The sequence below is a fragment of the Coloeus monedula genome (genome assembly GCF_965178545.1).
Source record: "Coloeus monedula genome assembly, chromosome: 10".
Taxonomy (NCBI): Eukaryota; Metazoa; Chordata; class Aves; order Passeriformes; family Corvidae; genus Coloeus; species Coloeus monedula.
The window spans coordinates 12,499,855-12,512,932 of record NC_138790.1 but is presented as its reverse complement, the minus strand read 5'-3'; the positions used below and the strand labels follow the sequence as shown (position 1 = coordinate 12,512,932).

The window sequence follows — 13,078 nt, the reverse complement described above, 5'->3', positions numbered from 1 at the left end:
GCGGGGCAGGCGAGTGTAACTGCTTGCACAGCACACACGGGAGGCCGGCCCCGCACTCGGCTGGCCGAGCCGATCCCCCGGCCCCGCGGCCCCATCCCCGCGGCCCCATCCCCGCGGCCCCATCCCCGCGGCCCCATCCCCGCGGCCCCATCCCCGCGGCCCCATCCCCGCGGCCGCGCCTGTGCAGCGCCGCACCCGCGGCGGCGGGGCCGAGGCGGGGCTTGGCCGCTCGCCCCTCCCCGGCGGCAGCGGCCCCGTGCGCCGGCAGCGGCTCCTGTTGCGCCGCCGGTGCCCTCGCTGCGCCGGCCCGCCCACCGCCGTATAAAGCCCGGCGCGGGGGGAGTGCCCGTGGCTGCTCCCGCCGCGGAGGAGGAGCGGTGTCTCGCCGCCGCGGTCCCCAGGCGCTTTCTCGCCTCTGGTTTTCCACGCCCGCCCCTTTTCCCCGCTGTCGGGGGCCGGTGGCGCGGGCAGGCCGGCGGGTGCGGAGGGCGAAGATGGCGTGGAGCGGCGCCCGGTGGCCGCGGCTGCTGCTGTCGCTGCTGGCCCTGGCGCTGCCGGCGGCGGCGGAGCGGCGCCCCGGCCCCGCAGGTGAGCGCGGTGCGGGCTTTGGGGCGCGGTGCGGGCGTTGGGATGCGGTGGCCGCGCCCGCGGGAGGTGTGTGCGGGCGGCGGGGATGCGCTGCTGGCCGGGCGGCATCGGTCGCTGTGTGCCTGCCGGCTCGGCAAAATCCGCCGGGAAGGGAGCGCTGGGACCCGCCGCTTTGCCGGGTTATTTATTTATTTCCCACCGGCCCGTCTCTGCCCCGCACCGTAACGCGGAGCGGCTCGGCGCTGGGGGAAGGGGCCGGGGCAGCGCTCCCCAGGTTGCCGTCGAGACGAACCGCGCAGCTGAAAGTGTCCTAAACCGACCAGGAGTTCATGGATGCCTAATTCCACTTAAGCGAGGGAAAAAAAAAGAAAAAAGAAAAAGGATTCCTTAAGGGGAATTGAGCCTCCTAAACTTTCTTGTTGCCCGCTCTCCCCCCTTTTTCGTCAGTCTCCTCGAGACAAGGTGTTGATGAACACATTTTTCCAGTGCTGGGAAAAGCAATAGCATCAGTCACTGCTTCTCTGAACTTGAGCAACTGCTGATGAGGTTTCCTACTTCGTGCAGAATTCAGCTGGAGACTCCAGTGCCCCTTCCAGCCCCGCAGAGCCTTCCCTGCCTTTCACTCATGTTCTCTAGTGGCTTTTGCTTCAAGGAGCCGGGAGGTGCAAAGAAATTTTATCTTCAGTACGTAAAATAAAGAAATGTGTACAGGAAATTCCCTCAGATACAGGTGTCCAAGCACATGTATGTCCAACAATATGCCAAAACATATTTTTTGCTCTAATACTGTTTAGAGTCTGTACTTCTGATTTTTATTCTAGGCATACAAAGGTATTTCGTTCCACTACGTTATTACCACATGAAATCCAAAATAGTTTCATTTCTTGGCTTGTTTTCTCAAGAGTGTAATCAAGTTATTTTTAATATCTAGCTTAATTTCTTCTGGGGTGAACAAGGAGGCTTCTTTATTTGAGAAGCAAGTTTTGTCCGCAAGTTCTAACTTTGATACAAAAACTACTGATTTAGTTGATAAGTAGTGTAAAAAGTTAATCTAAAAAAAGTGGTGTTGGAGAATACCAGAGTCCTCTCAATGAACTTCTAGTTTCCAGTTTTCTTAATACTTTGCTACTTTTGGTCATTCAGAGGATTCCTCTGAAGGCTATGGTGTGGTTGCTGTGTGTTGGAGGGGGTGAGCGTTACCCCTCAGCCTTTGCTGCCTGTCCAAATGCACCCCCCCAGGGACAGGTTTGAGCAAAAAGTTGAGCTCCTCTCCCTGTTTTCAGGGCAGCGAGGTTGTAAGTCAGACTTTGTTGGAAATGAGTTATGGCAAACAGTTATTCTCTCAAACCTATCTATTCAAATAATGGGGTTTTTTAACTGTGCTCTTGAAGTGTGGGCTCTCAGACTGGTGTAAACTAATAGCTGGCATGGTAAGGATTTTTATTTAATCCTGCTGCTTTTCAAATGTGTGCAAAGCAGAGTCCCTGTTCCAGACAGCACTGTATGATTCAGCAACCCAAAAATAGACTGCTCTGTCTATATCAATAATAAAAATGAAGCTACACAAATTTCAGTGCAAAAGAACACTGAAAAGTTTATATATAGATGTTAATGCAGGAGGACCTTAATTGTTCTTAATTCAGACATGAGTAGCCTGAGTTGTAGAAATCTCTGCTGAAACCACTCTGAGTAGTTTCTTGACCTCAGACACTGCCTGCTGCGTTACTTGTTTTTATTCCAGTTTTAACCCTTAAATGTTTTCCCCGAGTGTGCGTTGTATTACTTGACGAAGGGCAGACCTTATGGTGCCTCTGTTTCTAGAAATCTGTTCTGTAATTTCTAGTCTCCTGATCCTTTGTGCAGTTCAGTGTAAAACAGCAGGTGAAGGCACAATTTACATGTCAGTTTTTAGTGCAGTCCATTAGCGTTGCTTTCTTGAGACAAAAGCTCTAACAAGACTGTCTGGAACCAACTGCCAAGCTGCATCTTTATTTCTTGATAAGACTTTACTCAGAAAGGCTTGGAAAAATAATTGCAGGAGAGCTGCCTGTTGTTCAGCACTGGTTACAGGGAGCAATCAGTGTGGCTCTGTGGCAAACTTTTTTTGGGTTTGCAGAAATCTCTCTGTGCTCCTTCCCTGGCCGCAGGTTTATGTTTCAGGCAATCACAGAGAAGAGCACTGTTGAGCTCGGGAACGCTGGCTCCTGTGTGATGAAGATGCAAAAGTTTCTGTGTTAAAACATCGGTGCTGAAATATTTCCATTGCACCATGCTTGCTGCTTGCAGATTGCTTATTGTGACACACAGAAAGTCAGTGGAAACAACATTTGTCATTGTATGAGAAGCCAGCACTCTGTTGGCAGCAGATGTAAATGATGTTCTCATCTAGGATGTTTTATCAATCAGCTGTTTGCATGGGAAATGACTTTGCAGCCTTTGAGTCTGTTCCCCAGAGTGGCAGTGGGGACTTGGCCGGAGCCATGCTGAGGCCTCTGGGCCCAGCTTGTAATGGTGGCAGTGGGGCGGGGTTTGAGGTGGGCTCCATGGTTTGTTGGTGTCTCTGTGTGCTCCCAAAGTGGGAGGGGTGGCTTGGGGTGCTCCAGCAGTGTGGGTGGCTTCCCAGAGCAGCTGGGCTGGGCGGTGTGGCAGCTCAGCTGTCTGTAGAGCACACTGAGCCACTGGGCTTTCCTCTGCCCCAGTGTCCCTCAAGTGCTGGTCACAAATGCTTCAGGCAGTAATTGCTGGCTGGTCTAGCTCTGCGAGGACTCACTTTGGGATACAGCATGTACTGCTGCAATTTCTGTTAATTTGGGCTGTCTAAATGGTCTGAGTGACAGCGATCGATAGGCCTTTCCTTCTGGGTCACCTGTGGTGCCTAAACAAGAAAATTTAGTCATTCAACCATCCTGACATACTTATTAGAAGTACTGACAGACTCGGCATGCTTGGTGGAGGAGAGGCCATAAGCCCAGCACTCTGTGCCTGCCTCTGTCTCTCTGCCCAATTTTCTGTCTCTTGCCTCTTTACCGGCACTGCTTCTGTCTCCTCTTGTCACCACGGTACCTAAAACTGCTACATAAATCTGTGTTGTGGAAAAACCTCCTTTAGATCTCTTGGGAGTTTTGTGCCTTTTTTGTGAGGACTGTATGAAAAAGCTGCCCCTTAGAGGAGAAGGGTAAAAGCAGAGGGTGATGAACCCAGCAGGAGACAGCTCCTGGGGCTGTGTCTGGGGCACATCATGCATATGCCATCAGTGTGCACCACTTACATGGGAATTACCTACTCACGGAGATATCTTTAGCCTCCAGCTTTGAAATAAATAGTGAATGACAAATGGAACAGTGTGTAGTGGGGGGTGTGGGTGTTTGGAAGTTAGTTAAAAGTAAGCAAACATTGCTGTAGAGGTGCAGAGCAGTAAAGCTGTGCTTTCATCACATATTTTTCCCTGGAAAATACTCATCCTTGAAGACACCCAAGGTCTGCAGTCTGTGTTCTCTGAAGCACTTGGGTTAGAGGCCACACAGTGCCAGTCTCTGTGGCAAAATCTAAAAAAAAAAAAAAGTAGATTTGTTTGGTCTGGCTTTTCTTTCTTTTCATAGGTGGAGGGAATAATTAAGATGTGGAAGTACACCACAGGGTTGGATGTGACATTGCTTCTCTCCGTGATATACAGTAGGGTTACTGCAACTTTGACTGTAAAATGCATTTCTAATTAAAGCAAGGAGAAGTAAAACAGTTGTGACCTTTATCATCAATATTGGATGCTGTAAATTGCACTGAAAAGGCTTAGTGGAATGACCACCGTGTTTATCTGAGCCGGGGGTGGTTTGTGTGAAATGCATTTCTGTCAAGGATCTAAACTAACATTATTTCTCAGGGTTTTCTTTAGGTTGGTGACATATTATGGAGAGTCATAATTTGTGTGCAAGTTTTTAGCTTGTTCCTTCACTGCTGCTTACTTAAGCACAAGTGACTTTGTCTTTTCATAAGGAAGTGTTTAGTTTGTCTGTTGAATTAGCACTATCACTGTGTAATCAAAAGCAATGTCTTTCCATTTGTGTAGAGCTGCCAGTCTGGATTACAAATTACTTGACATGCTGCTCAAGTGAAGTCCCTTGTCATGGGGAGTAAGTATGGTCACAGAAAGGGTGTTTTCATTTATAATGTTAATTTCTTTTAGTTTTTGAAGGACCAGTTGCAAACAGGTTGAAAAGTGAAGAATATTTTTGATTCCTCTTAATTTAAACAGTAGCAGGGCTCTTCCAGCACAAAGCACAGCTTGACCAAACAGTTTACAGCAGGATTGTGTCTCGTGTGGTAATGTAGCTCTAGAGAATAAATGATGCTTATCTATCAGGGAATACAAGCTGGCAGTCACAGCCTGACACTATAAGTAGCTTTAGGATTTAGAGAACTACTTCTAGATTTTTCCTTAAGGCAAATTTGGTTTTAAAAATGTGGATTATACTGGTGATAAGGAGACTAAATACATAAAGTTGCAGTTTTATCCCATATATCTGTTCTTGTAATGAAAGAGCAAGTACATTTTTAAAGCTGCAGTATTTGTAATTAATGGAAACTAACTGTAAGGAAACAAAGACAAAAAAATGCTAAACAAAAATAGGCTTGTCATTTAAGTGTCACTCCTTTGAGAACGAATTCTGTACCTATGGGTCTGTGTTAGTGTGCTGAATGAGCCCATTCTTGCTGAAATCAGCTGTGCAGAAACTAATCAGTATCTGATGGTGTTGCTCTTTAATTTTTTTTACCTTGTTTTTCAAAAAATAGTAAAAATAGATTGTTTGGATTTTTTAGTTCATATGAAACTTCGATATGGTGTCTTTGTAAGCACTTTGCTTAATTCTGTGTTACATCACTGTAAAGCCATTGTACGTGTGTTGGATCAGAACCAGACCCATAACTTTAGTTCCTGAAGTTGCTGGGTGAAATGTATGGTGCTAAAAGCATCCTTAAATATACATCATACATGACATGTTGTGGTGTCTTGTGTCACAAGTAGGACAGAAGTTTTTATTTCATGATTTGAAAGACTGAGTTGCACAAGACAGGGCACAAGTGTGGAGTTTAAATTTCTTGTTCACACAGGAGAGGGAATTTTGAAAAATATGGGATTTCTTTTTGTTTCTGGAGTAGTGTCACTTGTGTTTGTGTGAAGAATTTTACATGTTCTGTATTCAGACATAGGGCCAGATGTGAAACTGTGGGCAGCTTTTTCAAATGAACTGACTGATTTGGGTGGTAGCATCTGCTTACAACATGAACTGCAGTGCAGGCACGAAGGACAGCAAAGGGAAGCTGTGGGTCTTCAGGATGGTCCCACATCCAGCTTCAATTTCTCTTTTTTTTTTTTTTTAAAGACTAGTCTAAGGAGAAACCACTATTGCAAATCTTAACTGCTGAGTTTCACTGATGGATTGATTAACTGTAAAAAAATTGACTTTAACCGTGCCTGTTTCTGTGTGTGACTGCTTCTGTTTAAACAGCTGGATTTGTTAAACAACAGCCTAAGAAGAAGCATGCTCTTCTCCAGATACATATTTATGAGAGAGACAAGAGAGGGCAAGGCTACAAAAAGGCAGAAGCTGAGTAAACTTTCTCACTTAGCCAGCTGATGCTAATTGTGTCCTGCTCTCAGCTGCACAGCTCTGATGACAGTTTATAGCAGAGTTGTCCAAGCCATGCGTTCAAACAAGACACGACCTGTGCCATGGCTCCATCCTCTCCACTCTCAAGATTCTTGTGGTTTGATTTCTATCTGGGCACCCATAAACAGCTGTAACCTGATCTGTTTCCCATTTGTCAGGAAGTTAGGCAGCTAGGAGTTCCTTCATGCATGGCAATGATGTCATTTACAAATTTAAATTTTTTTCTTAGTTTGGGAACTAAGGAACACTCTTATCTTTGCTTTACTACGGAATAACTGACTCAGTACATAGGGTCTCATCCAAGTCCTCTGGAGCTGACGGAAAAACACTTTACTGCTGCTTGTATTCAGCTTTGTTCAACTATCAAAACAAGGAAATCTTGCATTAGAGCGAGTGCAGGCCTGAGCACTGACCAGTACTGCACTCGGGGCTGACGTGCGTGATTGATGAGTGCGCATACAGTTCTTAATGAGCTCTTGTTGACTGTGTATTCAATACTACTAAATTCAAAGAAAGTAAGTTAAGAGCTGAGACATAATCGGCTTTCAAATGCTTCCTGAAATCAGTTGTATATTGGGAGTACCTGCTAATCTTTGAAAGTGTATGTAGGTATGGATAAACATACACAGAAAGAGTTGTGATTTGTGGGTCATGAGTTTTTATTTAACTGGGTTTGAGCTGGCTCTGTTCAACATTTGATCATTTTACTGTAACTGTTTTAGATGCTGTATCAGTGTGACATCAGAAATGATGTGATAAAAGACAGCAGTGAGCAGCAGCCCTGCACACTCGCCATTTGAGTCAGTCTGCATGGAAGAGGAAAATGCCCGTTCACACCACTGCATGCTGTGAATTAAAGCCTGAAGGAATTTCAGTTCGTAGGATAAAAAGAATTTTAGTGTCCTGTCCAGGGGCTGTGTGTTAGCATGTGCTAATCTAACATAGGTTCTATACTGTGAGAAAATTCAGAGCTGCTCTTGCTTAATGTATGGCTGTGTTTCTGCTAACTTAGCTTCTTTATTCCTTTAAAACACGTGAGAAGAGGGAGAACCCTGCAACAGGAAGCATGTGCAGGCTGAGGAAGTTGGAACAGTACCAGGTTTTTGAAAGTAATTGAAAGTGGGAAATAATACTTTCTGTATTTCTTTCCCTAGAGGGCTCCTGAAAGCTTCCTGCCTTTATTAGGTCTGTTCCCTGGCTTGGAACAGTGCTGGCAGCTTTGATACCTATAGCTATTGCTCTGTAACTTCAGCAAGGTTTACGAATAACGTGGAAGAGCATAGGGAGAATTATCCACAGACAGCCCATGCATGGAGTGATCCTGATAACCGTAAATGCCAGTTGTGGTTGTAAACCGTTTGCAACAGCTTAAAGACAGAAGTATATTTTTTTTCCTGGAGATTGAACCAATATAAAGATCAGGTGGTAGCAGAGGTGATACCTGTCTACCTCCATTAGTTCTGCAAAAACGTTATACCATCCCAGAAAGATGTCTACAAATCTGTTAGTAGCTGGCCAAGAAGGATCTTGTAAGTTTTTGGAAATTACATAAATAATGTTTGTGTTACTCTCTGTATTTTGCAGTGACATGTATGTATTGAAGTGCAGTGATTAAAGGAAGGTTTGTGATACAGAGGAAAACAGATCAAACTGAGGTCTGTACAGTAAGGTCTGCTTCTTCAAATTCTGGCCCTTAAAGGCCTTGATTCTTAGAAAACCTTCTCTCTCACTCAAGAATTGTATTGGTATAGAAAATCAGTATGTACTATGTGTTTGGCAGTCCATGACGGCTCTTAATTTGCTATCTGTTAATTCTAATTTCATCTTTTATTTTCACTTGTACCACTTTCTGATCTTTCATGAGTTTTTCAAGTGTATTTTTTTCCCATCCAAGGATCATTTTTAGCATCAATCCAACCATGCTATTGAACTGCAGAGAATCCAATCTTACTATGTGATCGTGGCTGTGGTTAGTGGGACTTTGAAACCAGTCTGTGTCTCTGGGAAGCAGTGAAGTGTGGGATGAGTGGAGGCATGCAGCAACGTTCTGTGCAGAGCGGAAGATGACTGTATTGTATAAAGATCAGATAAAAAAAAAACTTTAGGACTCCCAAGTATGAAGTAGTATTGTTTCATGCCCCAGTCATCCTGCAGTGTAATGCACATTTATTTCCTGAGAAAAGAAGATGACCGTGTTTGCTATTTCAGCACATTGTTTTGCTTCTAAAGAATCCTAGGGGGAAAATAAACAGCTGTCAGATGGCTCTGCGCTTTCTCTCTTTATGCCAAAAGTTTTATTGGACCAGAAACTCTTCTGGTGGCTTACTACCTTACTTGAGCGTGTGTATGTCATAAGCTCTCACTGGATGTGTATATACATACATACATATATATATATGTTTAAAACTTGTGTTTTTCTCATTGTGTACTTAAGGTCTTTGTTTGCTGCTGGAATACATTAACCAAATACATGTCTGTAGGTATAACTTACAATCATGGTTACATTGTAAATGGTAGGTTTTTCCCATCTCCAGCTGTTTGACATATTTTCAGAGTATGCAGATTATCAAATATTTTATTTGACACAGAATTTTAAGTTCAGTCAATAACGCCTATTCATAGTGGAAAATCCAAATTTTTTTTGAGGAGTCTAATATTGCCTTTGTGAGTGATAAGTGGAAGATTGTGTTGTGTTAAAAGATCTGGATTTTCAAAGTGCTCTTTGGTATTTTAGTTGTCTTAATGGTTCTTTGGATTACTGTTTTGAGCAGCTCAGGGTGGGATATAATTTGCAAACAGGAAAGTAGGCTGTTTTATGTAGACACTAGAATATGGATAAAAATGTATTACAAGTATCAAACATCATTTGTTTACCATTATAAGCCACTAGTTTTAAAGACAGAGATGGATTTTAATGTCATAATGTGGTACCACGAACAGACGTCCTTTGATCTTCCAGCTCACTTCCACTCCAAAGAAGTCTGTAGTACTTGAATCCAAGGACTGAGTGTCAGCTTCCGTGTGGCTGTGAGCAATATCCTCAGTTTTGGCTGCTCTGAAGCTACTATACTAGTGCCCACAACCCCTGGTAGAAATTATGTAGTAATCTCTGTGAGTGTTCATTCAAGATAAACAAGAACCATGTGGGCGTGTGAGGAATGACTGTAGTTCTTTGCATGCTTCTTTGCCAGGATACAAGGAGAAAGGTCACTGCTACTTAAAGCAGTCCTGCCATGGCAATTCCTGGCTGAGACCTTGCCAGGCAATTCACTGAAGACAAGGCTCTGGTTTATTGATCTTCTTTCTGGAAATAGACATTTATGATGCAGTCAGGTCCCCGAAGGTAGCAGGAAAAAAAAGAGAGTAGAAGAGTGAGTTGTTTTGATAAACTTTCGCTGGATTTCCTAATGTGCTGCATGTGTTCCATGTGCGGTGTTGTTGTCTTTCACAGCTTGTGTTGTGATATTAGAGGGTTTCTAATTTGCATGTAAAAATGAATTCTGTTTGTCACTGGATATACTTTTCTTGGCTAAATGCATGCCCTCTCAGGCTTGTTTTCAAAACAGAACAGCTGTTTTGTGGGTGTAACTACTGGAAATCTGTCTGACACAATTTCATCCTAGTAACTGAACGCATACCTGGCATGGCGCTCTTGGGAGATTTTTTTCATGCTTTCCTGTTGAACTTCAGTATAGGGTTTACATTTCCTTTTTACACAAACTGACTTGTGGAAATAAATGCCAAGCTCAGCAATCCCCTCCAGTGACTGCCAAGGTGCCTCTGGCAGGCTGTGTGCAGGGGAGCTGACAGCTGTACCCTCTGTGGCATCTCAGTAGCCTGTGAGTGGGGGGGAGTGGGACCACCTGCTGTGTTCTTGGTCTCATGGAGATTTGCACTTTATCTCTAATTAAAAAAAAAAAAAACAAGGACCATGGGTAAGCATGTTAAAAAGAAAACATTTCCAGTGTAAATAGTACCTTTAAAATAGCTTTCTTTTGTTCTGTGGCTGTTTGCAAACCCGACTCAGGCTGCCTGTTTAGATTGCTTCATTGTCCATTGGTGCAGTACAAGGTCTTTTGCCATTTCTTGTCAATATAAACTACATTATTTTTCTGCTCAGCTTTCTTCATTTTGTATAGTTCAGGTTGAAATCCCGTAGGATTTGGCACATTTTTCTCTCTTCTCCCATTCCACAAAAGTCAAGTAACATACCAGACTCCATAGTGAATCTTGAAACACATGAATAATGTGTATTCCATTAAAAGAGTAACAATATCCCATAAGGAACAGTAGATTATTTTTTGCTTGCCAAACTGTACTTGTATGTTACTTTAATACTTTCTTTGACTTAGTAACTGTGGAATGAATCTGATGCAGCCCACATTTTGTCATTTACATCATGTTGTTAAGTACAGATTTTTGAAATCTTGTTGTTAGCATTTCTTAGCAATGTGTAGGTGTGAAATATGCCTACTTCAAACCAAAGTCCATGGTTATAGTCAGTGATCTGGTCACCTGGGAAACTTTTAACAATGGATTTGGTTGGCGTGATGATGCAGTTCTGGTATGATCAGAGTTTTCCAGATCCCTGTAATTTGAAAATGTAGTGCCTTAACAAAAAAATAGTCATAATTTCCTTTATAGAGGAAAACCCTCCCCTGTCCTCAGTCCTGTTTTAGTCATAGTCTAAGACATAATGTTCCTTATTCATTTTGTGGTGACCTCAGTAGAATTACTTGAAATTGCATGATCTTTAGAATAAACTCTTTGGAAGGTATTGAACCATTACTGCTCTGTTTGTGTCTCTGTGAGTCAGTGTGAATTCATTTCACTGTGAGGTCCTCCTGTCCTTTTGAGATGTACTTGGGGGATTTTCTTCTGATTCTTCCTTACAAAAGTCTGCTAGCACTTCAGGGGGAAAAAGGTGGAGCAATTAATCTTCCAAATCTGTCTTTCCAAAATTTTTGGATGCTAAAGTTGAGTTGGTGGAAGCATTTACAGTATTTCCAGTTTCTTCTTTGTTGTGTATTGTATTGCAGGAGTGTCAGTCTGGTTTGGTAGAGCCAGCAGTTAAAGTTGTCTCTAGGATTGTCTGCTGTGCCCGTTCACAGACATGCCTCCCACACACAGCCCGGCCAAAAAAAAAAAAAAAAAAAAAAGAAAAAGCAATAGCAGGATGTGAGAAAAATCCACAAAATTGTGTGTCGTGGGGAGGGCAGGTAGAAGTGTCTGTAGCTGAGGAATTTGGGCAGTGTCAGATAAAATTGTAGGAGCCCTGCTCAAGACACAGATTTTTTTTGTGGTGTAGGTACTGGGCACAGGATGCTGTCACTGTTTAAAGGTTACATCTGTTCAAGGAGTGGCTAGGGAAGAGCAAGGTCACAAAGCAGATCAGGTGTTCTGGAATTTGCAGAAACACCACCTAAGACAGGAACACCCTTAAATTGAGACCGGTAGAAAAAGCAGAGAAAGTATCCTATGTATTTGTCTCATCCGTGCTCTTCCTCATGTACGCCAGTACAGCTGCTGCTGAGGATGGAGTAGCCAGAGCACTGTCTGACCTGGCAGGATGTTCTGGAACTGACCTGTTGGCTGAGTCTAAGCTGTATTTCAGCAGAAACCGTAGGGGTGCCACCTGAGACTGGTCTGCAGAGTTTGTCTGCTGTGGCTACTTCCGACAGACTTGAATTTCATTAGAACCATGGGTTTTATGTTTCTCTACAAACTATGTCTGTACTCTGACAGGTATTTTTGCCTGAGCCAGTACACTTGAAGTGTTGGCTGCAGAGCATTGCGTGAGTAACTTGCAAGGTGCATTTCTTCTACAAAGTGGGAACTGGGTCATCACCTTTTGTGTTAACTTTTGCTGGTGTCACATAAAACAAAATGGCAAGTGGTGAGTGGTTTGAATACACTCAGGATGATGTCTGAGGGCTGCTAAGCCTGTGGTGGTGGACAAAGCTGAATAGTTAATAGGAATGTTTTCCATAGCAGACACTTGTAGCACATGTTACTGGCCTGAAGAAGATAAATCCAGAGGATTTTTTTTGGCAAGTAATGCAGTAGCGGGCACTATGTCTGGAATACTCATCTTAGGTGATTAATTTTATTTTATTATAAGGATTGATCTCATGGGCTCTGTTTAGAGGGTAGCTGTTGCTTGAACTTGGGCTGAATTGGGGACATGCAATGTATTCTAGCATCCACACTGGCCTGATTAAACACTTGATTTTAGATAGGGGTAGTATCCTTCTCATAGCTTCAAAGTATTTAGTTTGATTATGCAGCATATTGCATAGGGTTCTAAAAGTTGTTCAGTAGTTTAATTGGGAAGCTATTTAGTGGGAATTCATGACCCTGTTTGAACTGTGTTAAAAGTTTTGGAATGTAAAGAGGAAATTGGTTGCATGGCCACTTGCCTGTGTGCAGTAAGAGGGCAAAATTAGCAGTGCTGTAATGTACATATGCTCCAAATAAAAAACCAACCAAGCAAACTCCTTGCTCTTTCGTCTCTGCCCAAGGACTTAAAAGCACTAAATGCTGTTTGTTGAGGGACTGGTTTCAATGGTTGGGGTTTTTGGACTTATTTTCATGAAGAATATGCGCTGTTGGCTTTCAGGGGAACTACTGGGGTTGGGTAAAGTTCTCTTGGCACCACTCAGTCCTGTGGTAAGAGGTAACAGGATTGTATCAGACTGAAAAGTAGTAAGGTATTTTTGTTTTGAAGACTTCTTCCTGTCCAGTAGTCATACTAGCTTTGTTTTTGTGAGCTAGTTGTTTACAGAGTAGTTAGACTTACTTGCTTCCTCTTCCAGAGGATAATT

At 43.4% G+C, this 13,078-nt stretch overlaps 1 protein-coding gene across 2 annotated transcripts in view; it reads left to right on the top strand.

Moving 5' to 3' along the window:
• The first annotated feature begins 368 nt into the window (after positions 1 to 368).
• Positions 369 to 13,078, top strand: part of PLOD2 (procollagen-lysine,2-oxoglutarate 5-dioxygenase 2) — a 47,030-nt gene continuing 34,320 nt past the window's right edge. Inside the window, exon 1 of one of the 2 annotated variants that reach the window (XM_082287775.1) lies at positions 369 to 588. In XM_082287775.1, the coding sequence (XP_082143901.1) occupies positions 495 to 588 (94 nt within the window). In that variant the 5' untranslated portion in view covers positions 369 to 494. Of the gene's footprint in view, positions 589 to 9,488; positions 9,626 to 13,078 lie in introns of those variants that run through there. The other variant, XM_082287774.1, reaches the window with a different exon arrangement.